This window comes from Opisthocomus hoazin, chromosome 33 (genome assembly GCF_030867145.1).
Source record: "Opisthocomus hoazin isolate bOpiHoa1 chromosome 33, bOpiHoa1.hap1, whole genome shotgun sequence".
Classification (NCBI taxonomy): Eukaryota; Metazoa; Chordata; class Aves; order Opisthocomiformes; family Opisthocomidae; genus Opisthocomus; species Opisthocomus hoazin.
This window is the reverse complement of record NC_134446.1, coordinates 2,889,699-2,902,213: the sequence shown is the minus strand read 5'-3', so window position 1 is coordinate 2,902,213 and position 12,515 is coordinate 2,889,699. Positions and strand designations below refer to the sequence as shown.

At 51.8% G+C, this 12,515-nt stretch overlaps 1 protein-coding gene across 1 annotated transcript in view; it reads left to right on the top strand.

Moving 5' to 3' along the window:
* The window catches only part of LOC142365219 (protein maelstrom homolog), a 29,448-nt gene extending 25,334 nt beyond the window's left edge, over nucleotides 1–4,114 (top strand). Inside the window, exons 10-14 of the mRNA XM_075445854.1 lie at nucleotides 457–598; nucleotides 1,831–1,893; nucleotides 2,769–2,901; nucleotides 3,166–3,244; nucleotides 3,999–4,114. Of these exons, the coding sequence (XP_075301969.1) occupies nucleotides 457–598; nucleotides 1,831–1,893; nucleotides 2,769–2,901; nucleotides 3,166–3,244; nucleotides 3,999–4,114 (533 nt within the window). The remainder of the gene's footprint in view (nucleotides 1–456; nucleotides 599–1,830; nucleotides 1,894–2,768; nucleotides 2,902–3,165; nucleotides 3,245–3,998) is intronic.
* Nucleotides 4,115–12,515: the final 8,401 nt, after the last annotated feature.

Sequence of the window (12,515 nt, the reverse complement as noted above, 5' to 3'; positions counted from 1 at the left end):
TAGATGAGGAGAGAGCTGTGGTGCTGCCTAGCTCGACTTCAGCAAGGCTTTGGACACTGTCTCCCATCACATCCTGGTAGGGAAGCTCAGGAAGGGTGGGCTGGAGGAGCAGACAGAGAGGTGGATTGAGAACTGGCTGAATGGCAGAGTTCAGAGGGTGACATCAGCGGCGCTGAGTCTGGTTGGAGGCCGGTAACCAGTGGTGTTCCCCAGGGCTCAGAACTTGGCCCAGTCTTACTCAACTTCTTTAAAGGACTGAAATGGTGGGAGTATGGGACCTGCTTTGCTAGGAAGCCAGGTTTTCTTGAAACCGCTGTTGGAAGAACTTGGGAAGGTTTACAAGAGCGTTCACGCTCCAGTGTGAGGCTGGGCAGTGAACAGGGAGTGAGTGAGAACTGAGCTCAGCAGAATAGTGACTGACTTGTTCTCCTGACGTGGATTTTCTCTGAGCTCTAGGCACTGAGAGCCATCTGGAGCTTCTTGCTGCAGAAGACCTGGTAATAGAACTCTGCCGGAAGAAATACCAGAAGGAGCCATCCAGGAGTTGGGTGTGTGGAGAACTGGATGTCTTCCATTGGGATTTCTCCTGTAATACGAGGTATGTTGGGTTCTTCTTTGTGGAAATCTGTATTAATCTGATGTTCTTGGTGCTTTACATACAGCTTGTATGCTGCTAGCTAGAATGTTCTGCAAGCCTTGTGATAAGAAATGCTTCTGGTCACATCATGAGCACAGCTGGAAATGAAAAATACTTCCCCAAAAGAAGTATAAAGACACTCAGCTTTTTAACGCTGAGGCCCGATTTAAAGGGTGGGGTGAAAAATTGGAAAACAATACATTGTGGTATTTAACTGGAAATCCTAGAAGTCAGAAGATTCAGACTCTCTCCGTGTAATTTGAATCAGACCTGGCTGTTTCAGTCCACCAGATGCCCCATATTGCTGCTGTGAGGAGGGAGAAGGTCTGTTTCCCAGGGGTACCAATCCAGTTCTCGAGCGTAAGCGTTAAGCAAGATCCTATCTTTTTTCTTCTGGAATGAATGTTCTTTCTAACACTTCTGGAATCCGATTTACTCTGATGGATTTTTTTCTCTCCCTGCCCCCCCGATGAGTCTTGAATGGTAAAGCTTTTCCTGCTTTCCGATTCCTCTGTGTTTGTATAAAAGTGGTGTGTAGCTGGTGGTGTTGCGAGGGAATGTTTAGTGATGACGCAGTTAACTTAGAGAAATAAAGAGTAGCAAAGGAAAAGTTAAAAGTATGAAGTAAGAACCAGTAATTTGATCTTAAATTTGAATAGATCTTTAAAAAAAAAAATTATTCTTGCGAGTCTGCTTACAGGATGGATTTTAAGATCTGTTGGGAGAATCAATGTCACTTCATCTTTTTACAGTCAGGTGGTTTTCCATTTCTACGAGTATCGGCACACTAGAGGGAGACCTTAACAAGAATGGAAAAATGCATTTTAAAACACTGGCGTGGAGAGGAAAGCGGGGGTGCTTGTACTAAGAGGACCTATTTCACATGAGTGGGAAACTTCAGAGTGTTCCCTTTCAGTTCCCTTTCCCAACCTCAGGATTCTCTTGTCTCCCTGCCCCCACCTCTGCGTGAAGCAGGTTGCCTGTGAAGCATGCCTTTGAACTCTGCACAGAGCACTGGGAGCTGAGTTACTGAACGCTGGTCCTCTGCGAAATTTCAGAGGTGCCGTACGGTCGCTGAGACGGAAAGGTCGCATCTTGAATGCTTGTTCCTGCTCCCTGTGAGCAGAGCAACTGTTCATGTCGATTAACGCTGTCGATGCTTCTGAAATGAGCCTGAACTCCATTCCGTGTAGGTGCAAGTGGCACGAAGAGAACGAGATACTCTGCTGCGCTTTGGCGTCCTGTAAGAAAATCGCGTGAGTATTGCTAAGGAGTTCGCTGCCGCGTGCGGACTTTCTGTTGTGTTGCAGAGGCAGCGTTTCGGCGCTGGCTGCTCTGACGGCCTGCAGCGCTGTAGTTCTAGGCCTGGAGTTTCATTGATTCCCTCCGCCCCCAAGGTTTCGCTGTGTTTGTAGCTTGCATTGTTTGTATGGCGCAGCGGGATGCTCTCAGTCTCAGCACCTGGATGTAATGTCATTGCTGTGGTGGTAATGTCCATCAGTCTGTGGTGATCCTCTGGCTACCTCCACTTCCTAGTGGAGAGCTGAGAGAAGTGTTAATGACATTAACATTCTCTGGTTTTCTTCCGAGGTTTAGTGTACCTCTGTTTGGTGAGACATTTTTGGTATATTCTAGTATATCTCTGCTTTGGGAGCTTTTATACTGCGTTACGTGTAATGTAGATAGATAGGGTTCTGTGAGCTTTCTGGTGTGGGGAAAGGGAAAGGAAATGGCTGGGAAAGAAGGAAATGCCATTGAAGGTCTCAGTCAGTAGCAGCAGTGCTCTGAGAGAGATAATAACGAATAGTATTTCGTTCAAAAAACTCTTGTGATGCACTGCTATGCCTTGCAAAGAAAAGCGTTGCTTTTCCCACTTCTAAGCGGCTGCATTTGATTGTGTGGGGAAGCATTTTTTTAAATTTCAGGTGTTGTTGCAGAATAGGCTGGCGGTCTTGGAAGGGTGCAGGGGAACTGTGTAGCTGCTGCGACAAGGTCCTTCTGTCCTCGGTCATTTGCTCTGTGCGTCTCCGTCTGTGCTTGCTTCTGTTTGCCAGCTGAAGAGCTAAAACCGATGTGCCTCCGTACATGAGCATGACATCTTAGCCAACCTTTTCTCTTTGTTTTGGTCAAGTTACTGCATCAGTAAATATTTAGCCAGTGCATATGGAGTCTCGCTGACGGCAGCTCACCTACCTCTTGAAGACTCTGATCACGGTGAAAGCAGAAATAGCAGGATGGTGCTGCTGGATTGTGGACGTTTCCAGGTCAGATTCTTTCAACCGATCGCCTGTTTTCTTTCCAGTTAACTCAAACGTTCAGACTTGCCAGGTGCAGGTTAGCTGTTTTCTCTTTGGATGCTGTCTTTTGAGACATATATTGGGCAGACGGATGAAAGAAAAGAAAAATAAACCACTAGCTGGGTCATTTCTTGTGATTTTTGACCGTAATTCCTAGGTTTCCTGGATGGTGGTGTACACTGCCTTTTAGAAGATGCATACATTATTTTGAACGTCTGTTTCTTCCTACAGAAGATGAAGGCTGAGGGTTCGAGATGTGATGGACATTTCGCTTCTCCAGGTCGGGATCAAGAGTTCGTCCCTTCTGAGTGTGAGTTTGAAACTTTCACATTTGTAAGGGGAAAGAGGTATTGAAACTTCATCCAGCTGCTGCTTTTTCAGATTTCTGGGCTTAGATGTTGCCTGTCAGTGGCATAAAGCTTCAGCAGCTCTGCATGAGCTGCCCTTTTCTGACTGGACACAATCTTATGGTCAGAAAGGTCTCTCAAAATTGAGTTTTTCTCATAAATGTTGCTCTCTGATTTGATACCCCTTTATTTTTCTGCGACGTGAGGTCCGTTCTCATATGCTTAGGTGCTTTGAGGCAGGGCCAGCTTTAAAATACTCTCCTTGCTCTGAAGTCATGATATGTGTAGACTCAGCTGGTGCTTGTTGCACGTATTCTGTGATAACTCAGTTTATAAAGGCTGCTCGTTGTCAGTCATCTTTCTGGAGATGGAATTTTTTTGGTAGAAGGCGCGTGAGCTCAGTTCATCTGGGCAGTTCACGGCTGATCTTCAGAGGAACGGAATCAAGTCTGCAAGAGAAATCACTGTGAGAATTCCGAGCTTGCAGCTGCTTTTCTTGCATGTAAAATACATGTTGGATTAAATTCTGAAACTGTTCCCATTATAAATCGTGAGATCTTCTGGGCTGGGTGTTTATAGAGAACACAACCCCTGTCAGTGACTTTTTGTATTGGAGCTATTGAGTCGTTTCAGCTCCGCAACGTATGAAGAGCAATTCCATTTGTTTATGCGAGCCTTAAAGGCTGATTTGATTGCAAACCGTATTGAATTTCACAGGCGATTCTCCAGGTGGTGTGAAGACTTCCCTTTGTGGAACAAGTGCCATGCGAGGAAGAGGAGTTCCCCGATGGCTGAACAGTGCAGCTGATCTACCCAAGTCTTTCAGTCATTGAAAATCTTTCATCTTCCATCCAGAACAGCACAGAGTTTACCTCTGCTTTTTGTGGTTTCCTGAGGATAACCAGCAGTTTCTCCAGGCTGCAGTTTTTCATGTTACGTGCAACCCTTCCCAGTTCCAGTTCTTGTTAGAAGGATAAAACTATTGAGTGGCTTTAAAGACGGTGAAAACCTGTTTCTTGAAAAAAAACTTGTTCAAACTCCAAAAGAGGTTGTTCGGGGCGTTGTGGGAGGGGGGTGGTAGGGAGTTTGGGGGAACTGGGAACGGACTGGGAGGAAGTGGGAGGGGATTTGGGGGCACTGGGAGGGACTGGGGGGTTGTGGGAGGGGGTTTGGGGGTACTGGGAGGGACTGGGGGGTTGTGGGAGGGGATTGGGGGCACTGGGAGGGGACTGGGAGGGACTGGGAGTGGGCTGGGGGCATTGGGAGGGACTGGGGGGGTTGGGGGCACTGCGAGGTGACTGGGATGGGGATTGAGGGCACTGGGAGTGTCACCGAAAATCCGGGAATAAAACCTCGTCACAGCACTGTGGTGTTAACAGGCAGCATTCTTTATGGCAGCGCTGGATGCACGGGGGATAATTCCACCCAACGTGCACACCCCATACCTTTTCCAGATAGTTTATACAGATCAAAAATATACGTATTCATTAGGTTACATAACTTATCCCTTTCATATTAAAATCAGTTCCAAGAAGTCATTTCCATAGACTCCTCCCAGCCGCGCTTGCGCAGTGCCTCCTAGTGGTGGTCGTCGGGGGTCCCAAGATGAAGGCTCCTCCTCTTCATCACAGTGTTCGCTGATTGACTTTTGTTTCTGCGCAAACTCAGCTCTCTCCTGGCTCCCATCCACACCGCGGGGTCGTCTTGACCGGTTCCAGGCGACTCCCAGCCCCTACCAAAAACTGACCCCTTTGGATGGAGATGCCAGACTCTCTGCTTCAGTTCATTCACACAGTGGACAGGTACCACAAATGCACCTGCAGCCATCAGGTAACGCTGTTTCCATTAAAAATCCCCCTCCCCACTATTGTTTAACATTAATGGTTACCTAGAGACGAGACCCTCTGTCCCCAGCCCTCATGTCCAGGTGGGCAGGGCTGCACCAGGGACAGAATAGCAGCGTTGTTTGTGCTTTATGGTCAGCTGATTCCATCGCCCTGGTTACATTTCCCCCCTTTGGAAGTTTTGAAATAATCATCTTTTCAATACTTCCATCTTAAATTAAATTATATTTTAGTTATACACTGGTCTAATACTTATTGCTGCAGCACAACGTATTTTCGGAGTGCTTCGAGGGTTCTTCCTAAAGAAATCACATACATTTTTAAATGTTTCCCCTGCTATTTTCATATCCCCTGGGATTAAAGGAGTCTGATCAGGTCTGCCATACAAGATTTCATACGGACTTACACCATCTTTAGATCTTGGTTGGATTCTGATTCTCAGGAGTGCTAATGGTAAAGCTTGTGGCCATTTTAAAGACACTTCTTGACAAATCTTACTTATTTGTCTTTTTAATGTTTGGTTCATTCTTTCAATTTTCCCACTTGATTGCGTCCTCCAGGGGGTATGTAATTCTCAGTTTATTCCTAAAACTTTACTTACTTGTTGAACTATTTCTGCTACAAAATGTGGTCCCCTATCAGAAGACATGCCGATTGGTACCCCAGACCTTGGTATTATTTCTTTGAGCAATATTTTAACCACGTCTCTTGCTTTGTTGGTGCGACAAGGAAAGGCTTCCGGCCATCCAGGAAATGTGTCAATTAATACTAATAAATATCTAAATCTATTTTGCCTAGGTAATTCAGAAAAATCAACCTGCCAATAGTCTCCTGGGGAGTTACCCTGTTTTGTTACTCCTAGGGGTGCCCTTTTCCCATTTAAAGGATTATTTTGGAGACAAATTGGACACTTGGCCACTATTGATTTAATTACCCCTGTCATTCCTACACACACTGCAGATGATTTTAAACTCAAGATCATGACATCTACACCCCAATGTGTCTGCACATGCTTTTCTTTCGCAAGTTCCACCATAACTTGTGGGGTTACTGTTACCTGCTTTTCTGGCCTTACCCACCACCCTTCTGCATTCTGTGATGCTTTCAATTGTTCCAATAAAACCAAAGCCATTCTATCACTCCCCCTCCTCAACTGGACAGGGGAGAGGAAATATGATGAAAAGTTCATGGGTCGAGATAAGGACAGAGAGGGATCACTCACCAACTACTGTTACAGGCAAAACAAACTGAACTTCAGAAGGAAAAAAAAGTTTTATTTATGACCAATCAAATCTGAGCAGGATAATGAGAAACAAAAGTAGATCTTAAAACACCTTCCCCCCACTCTTCCCTTCTTCCCGGGCTCAGCTTCACTCCTGATTTCTCTACCTCCTCCCCGCAAGCGGCGCAGGGGGAAGGGGAATGGGGGTTGTGGTCAGGTCATCACACTTGGTCTCTGCCACTGCTTCCTCCTCAGGGGGAGGATTCCTCACACTCTTCCCCTGCTCCAGCATGAGGTCCCTCTCACAGGAGACAGTTCTCCACAAGCTTCTCTAATGGGAGTCCTTCCCATGGGCTGCAGTTCTTCACAAACTGCCCCAGCGTGGGTCCCTTCCATAGGGTGCAGACCTTTGGGAACAGACTGCTCCAGTCTGGGTCCCCCATGGGGTCACAAGTCCTGCCAGCAAACCTGCTCCAGTCTGGGTTTCTCTCTCCACGGGTTTGCAGGTCCTGGCAGGAGCCTGCTCCAGCACGGGCTCCCCACGGCGTCGCAGCCTCCTTCAGGCATCCACCTGCTCCAGCATGGGGCCCCTTCTATGGGCTACAGGTGGATATCTGCTCCACTCTGGACCTCCATGGGCTGCAGGGGAACAGCCTGCCTCACCATGGTCTGCAGGGCCATGCAAATCAATAACACTTTGACATATGAAACCAAATATATTTAATTTCTTCCCTTGTGATTTTCTTGGTATCCAAACAGTTTGCGGGTGATACAGAGGCACCCTCGGAACCTCCGGTGAGATGGGGAATTGGTCAGAGCAGCTTTTAGGTCAGTCCATGAAAAGGCACCAAAGGCTGAGGTCAGTGGGAAGAATACAGTGCTGAGTGATGCGCATTGCGTGGTGAGGGAGAGCAAATGGATCCCCTTTTTCTCCTCCAAGCCTGGAGAAGGGCAGTTTTGAGGTGGGGCTGCCCTTGTCTGCAGAGGGACTGGGTGGGAAGAGCTGCCCGAGCGCAGCAGCCCTGCTCCTGCCCGGGTGTGTTCAGCACGGCCTGCTTCCAGCTCGCTGCCTCTCGACAGCAGAGTCGCCAGGGAAGTTCCACGAGCTCGTGACTTTGCAGGGTGTGATGGGACCTGAGAGGTGTTCACCAAGGTAAGAGACTTTCCTGCTGCACAGCCTGACCGAGAGCAGAGCTGGGGAAGGGAATTTCCCTGACAGGTCTGAATTCCCTGGTGTCGTGTAGAACCTGAGGAGCGTGTAGAAACGCCTGGTGCAAGGAAACCCGGTGTTGGCCGTGAATGGACAAGAGCATGAGCAAGTAGATATGGTGGAGAGCTGTGTTTGTTGTCCCTTTCTGCTTAGGCCACCCCTCTTCTCAGTAGCAAAGAGGTATCCAGAAAAGCAGTTTTGTTGGGAATACTGCTGAAGTTTTCGTCATTTGTTTCAGATGAATGAAGGTCACGATCGAGTGAGTAGTACCCCCGAGCTCTGCTGCCCATTTCAGGCCGTGTGGGACTTGATGACGCGCTGCAGAGGGTTCCCGTGACAAGTCAGCCGGTACGTAGGAAGCAGAGAAACCCCTGACGATGGCTGCTTCAGGCCAGTTGTCGTTTGTTTCTTGACTGGACCTGCTGAGGCTGCAGGAGCGCTGCATCCCGCGGGATGCTCACCGCTTTTGAGCGGCTGGTGATGCTGTGCTGGATGCAGCCCGGGTGCGGTTTGCCCTCTCTGCGGCCAGGGCACACTGCTGAGTGACGCTGAGCCTGGTGTCGCGCAGCAGCCCCAGATGCCTTTCTGCAGGGCTGCTCTCCAGCCACTCGTCTCCCAGTTCAGGCTTGTGCCTGGCAGGGCTCCGTCCGAGGCGCAGAATGCGGCATTTGGAGTCGCTCAGCGCCATCCCATTAATCCTAGCCCAGCGCTGCCATCTGCCTCGATCCCTCAGCAAGGCCTCTTGTCCCTCCAGAGAGTCAACAGCACCTCCCAGTTTGGTACCATCAGCAAGGTGGCTCCTGGTGCGTTGAACCCCTGCTTCCAGATGGCTGGTAACGAAACATGACGGAGCTGGCCCTGGAGCTGAGCCCTGAGGAGCAGCGCTGCTGGCGTCAGAGCAGTGGGATGTTGCCAGCTGATGTGTGGGAGGTTGAAATCTCCCGTAAGGACGAGGTCTGGAAATTTCTCCTGATGGCCTAAGGAAGAACTCGTGGGTGCTTCCATTGCAGCTGGGCGATCAGTGGTAGACACCCACTAGGCCATCTCCTTTCTTTTTAGCCAATGGGAATGGATGATTTTTTTGGAAGTACAAGTGTTACTTGACTGTCTTTTTGCTTTAACAATTCCTTTTCTCTCTTCTTTTCTCTTCTTCTCTGTCTCCTTCCCCTTTGTCCCTTCCCCTTTTCGCCTTTTCCTTCCCTCCCTTCCTCTCCCCTCCATTTCGCTAACACCAGAATTGCTCAAAGAATCTTGTGATTTCCCTTCCACTCTCCACCCTTCCTTTCCCCTTCCCTCCCGATGAGTCCAATAACGACGAGGCTGTTATTTGCGGGGAACGCCGGGGGTTTTTTGAGCTCCAAAGTACTCACAAGGACACATCTCACAAAGGTTACCAGTGTGAACAGGATTCATTGTATTGTTCTGCATCTCTTTCAGAGCAGATGCTCACAGACATTGACAGGGTGTGCACGTCTAGCCAGGAGCAGGCTGATGCAGTCCTCAGTTTAGCTTACAAAAAAAAAAAATCCCTTGGAGCCCGGCAAAGGAAAGGGAGAGCCCCAGAGCGTCGTCAGTACCCTGCGTCCGGTGGCGAGGCGCACGCGTGCCTCGTCTGGTTAGAGAAAATATGAACCTTTGCCAGGAAGAGGAGAGCTGGTGAATGACTGATGCACAAAGGCTGTGCTCTGGAGAAGAAAAGGAAAGCTTTCAGGAATGTGGTTTCTCTCTGTTTTTTCTTTTTTTGTAATGAATTTTTTTTCACATCGGTTTTCATTGCAGCATCCAAAAAAGCTCTGAAAACATTGCCCCACCTAGATCAGAATTCCTTTTCTCCTTCTAAATTCTTCTTTCCTTTCAGCCTTTGAGAAGAAACAACTGTCAGCAGTGTCAGCTAGCACCGAGGAGGAAAAACTCTAACAAGCTGGCAGCAGGAATGGAGGCTGAGCGGTGCCTGTTTCCTCAAGAGCGAGAAGTTGAAGGCTGAGGAGCAGGACCCATCCCACACAAACGAGGAGGAGGAGAAGGACATGCGTGGTCTTTTCCAAAGTCTTCCACTTGTCGCTGCCAGTCCTGCCTGTGCCCTGCAAGCAGTGCTGCGCTGTGGAGCTGGGCCAGCGAGGGGTGGGCGAGAGAGCCCGAGAGAGCCGGGGCACGAGTGGTGCCTTGGAGGTGCAAGAGCAGCAGGCACGGAGCAAGGCGAAAGGGCCGAGAGGAGCCCTGGGAAGGGGCTGCGCCGAGTGCTGCAGAGGAAGGCAAAAAACCCCCGGAGAGCCTTGCTAGCCCGCGGCGGGGGGAAAAAAGCCTTCCTCCCAGCGGGTGCAGGGCACGAGAGGCCATCTTGGTGGTGCAGGAGCAGCAGGCAGGAAGGTAGGCCAAAGGGACTGGAGGAGCTGGGGCAAGTGGTGGTGCTGAGTGCTGCAGAGGAAGGCGAAAAACCTGTGGGGAGCAGTGCCAGTGTGCGCTGGGGGAAAATTCCTTGCTGAGCCCAGAGCTGGGCTGGGCTCTTCCCTGAGCACGGGAGCAAGAGCTGGCTCCTGGTGCCACAGGCTGGTCACACCTGCCAGGAGATGCCCCAGGCCTCTTGTCCGTCGAGCTGGAGCCATCTGAGAGGCTTGTGAGAGTGGGCAGCTGCCCCTGGGCTGGTGGAGCTTGGGGGCAGGAATGCTTGCGGCGCCTGGCCGGACACCAGTGGGTGCTCCCAAGTGCGGGGATCATTTGCAAGATGTCTCTGCATGGGATTTCTTACGGCTGCTGGCCCTGGCGGTGCAGGGGTGGAGGCCGGAGAGCTCTGCAGTGCTCCTCAAGTGCTCCTGCAGAAGGCATTGCCTTGGGCAGAGAGCTTGTGGCCAGAGCCTGAGGGGAGATGCCGCTTCCCAAAGCCGCCTTTGTCTTGGCTGGCCCCAGGGTTTGGAGGTTTGCCTGGGAAATGGGCACTAAGGAGAGATGAAGTTTCCCTGCACTTGGTGTCCCCGGTGCGGTGATTTTTTGAATTATTTCTTTTCTTTCCCCCTTGCTGGTTCAACAAGGGCAAGGGCAGGGTCCTGCAGCTGGGGAGGAAGAACCCCAGGCACCAGTACAGGCTGGGGCTGACCTGCTGGAGAGCAGCTCTGGGAGAGGGACCTGGGTGTCCTGGTGGACGACAGGGTGACCATGAGCCAGCAGCGTGCCCTGGCTGCCAAGAAAGCCAAGGGGATCCTGGGGTGCATTCGGAGAAGTGTGGCCAGGAGGTTGAGGGATGTTCCAGGCCAGGTTGGATGGAGCTCTGAGCAACATGGTCTGGTGGAAGATGTCCCTGCTCATGGCAGGGGGGTTGGAACCAGATGATCTCTAAGGTGCCTTCCAACCCAAACCATTCTATGATTCTATGATTCTATGATTATCCTCCTCCTCTGCTCTGCCCTGGGGACGCCCCATCTGGAGTGCTGTGTTCAAGCTCTGGGCTCCCCACTTGCAGAAAGATGAGGAACTACTGGAGAGTCCAGTGAAGGGTTACGAAGACGATGAGGGGACTGGAGCATCTCTCCTACGAGGAGAGGCTGAGGGAGCTGGGCTTGTTCAGGCTAGAGAAGAGCAGGCTGCGAGGGGACCTAATAAATGTTTACAAATATCTGCAGGGTGGGTGTCAGGAGGATGGGGCCAGGCTCTGTCCAGTGGTGCCCAGCAACAGGACAAGGGGCAACGGGCACAAACTGGAGCAGAGGAAGCTCCAGCTGAACCCGAGGAAGAACTTCTTCCCTCTGAGGGTGACGGAGCCCTGGCCCAGGCTGCCCAGGGAGGCTGTGGAGTCTCCTTCTCTGGAGATATTCCAGCCCCGCCTGGCCGCGGTGCTGTGCAGCCTGCTCTGGGTGACCCTGCTTGGGCAGGGGGTGGCACTGGGTGACCCACAGAGGTCCCTGCCAACGCCCACCATTCCGTGATCCTGTGATCCCCAGCTGACTGAGGGAAGGGAACCAAGACCATAAGTAGCTTGAAGTGTGAATTTTCTACTGAAATCTGTTCTCTGTCTGCCTCTGGATTTCGAGCGCTTCTTGGAGACCAGCATGGTCTGGAGCACAGATGCTTTTCTCAAGCCAAAGGACCGCTACAGTTTTTTAATTAATCCAGAGATGCATGAGCTGTGGCAGGTGAGACAGAATTTCACTTTTCTGCTGTGGGAGCATTTCCTTTTGGGCCCACAGAAGGACTGGCCTACCCGTGACTCGTGACACCTGTGTGACTGCACATTCTGGCTCTGTGCCCTGTGACCGAGTGGGAAGGAGGAGGAGAACATTGCCCCGTGCAACAGAGCAGTCTGGGGAAGAAAAGTTCCTGAAGATGCGTGCTTGGATAACGAGATATTTAACTGCTGTGACAGAGCTCTGGTGAAGTTCAGGCGGAGCCGGGTGCAGGGAAGGGAGTGAAATTTGTGCACTGAGGACAGGAGAGGAGGAGCGAGCCAGCGCGCCCCCTCCCCCCATCTCCCCGATGGCCGAGGGAGCTGAATTTGTTCCTCGGCCGCTCTGCCGCAGCAGCCGGAGGGGTTTGGCCCCAGGGATGGGGGCTTCCCCCCCCCCCCCTCCCCGTACAGGAGGCTGCTCCTGCTGCCGCTCGCGGGGCTCAGCTGCTGCTGCCGGCGGTGCCGGTGCTCGCCCCGCCGGCCCGTCCCCCCCTTCTCTGTCCCAGCGGCTGTCCCGTCGGGTTTCCAGCCCCCGCCTGCCCCCGGTCAAACCCCCGCAGGTGCCTGCGGGGCCACAGAAGGTCGCCCGTGGGGGGCAGCTGACGGCCCCCCCGCCCTCCCGGCGCTTCCCCCGGGGCCGCGGCTGCTGACCCGCTCCAGGGGGGGGGGGGGGGGGTGCCTGCGGATCGCCCTCCCCCGCCGCCTGGGTGCGGACACCGCCTCCGCGCCCCGGGGCCGCTGCCGCCCGTCAAGGCCCGGTCCCGGCGGGGGGGCCGAGATGGCGGCGGGGGGGGCCGGAGCC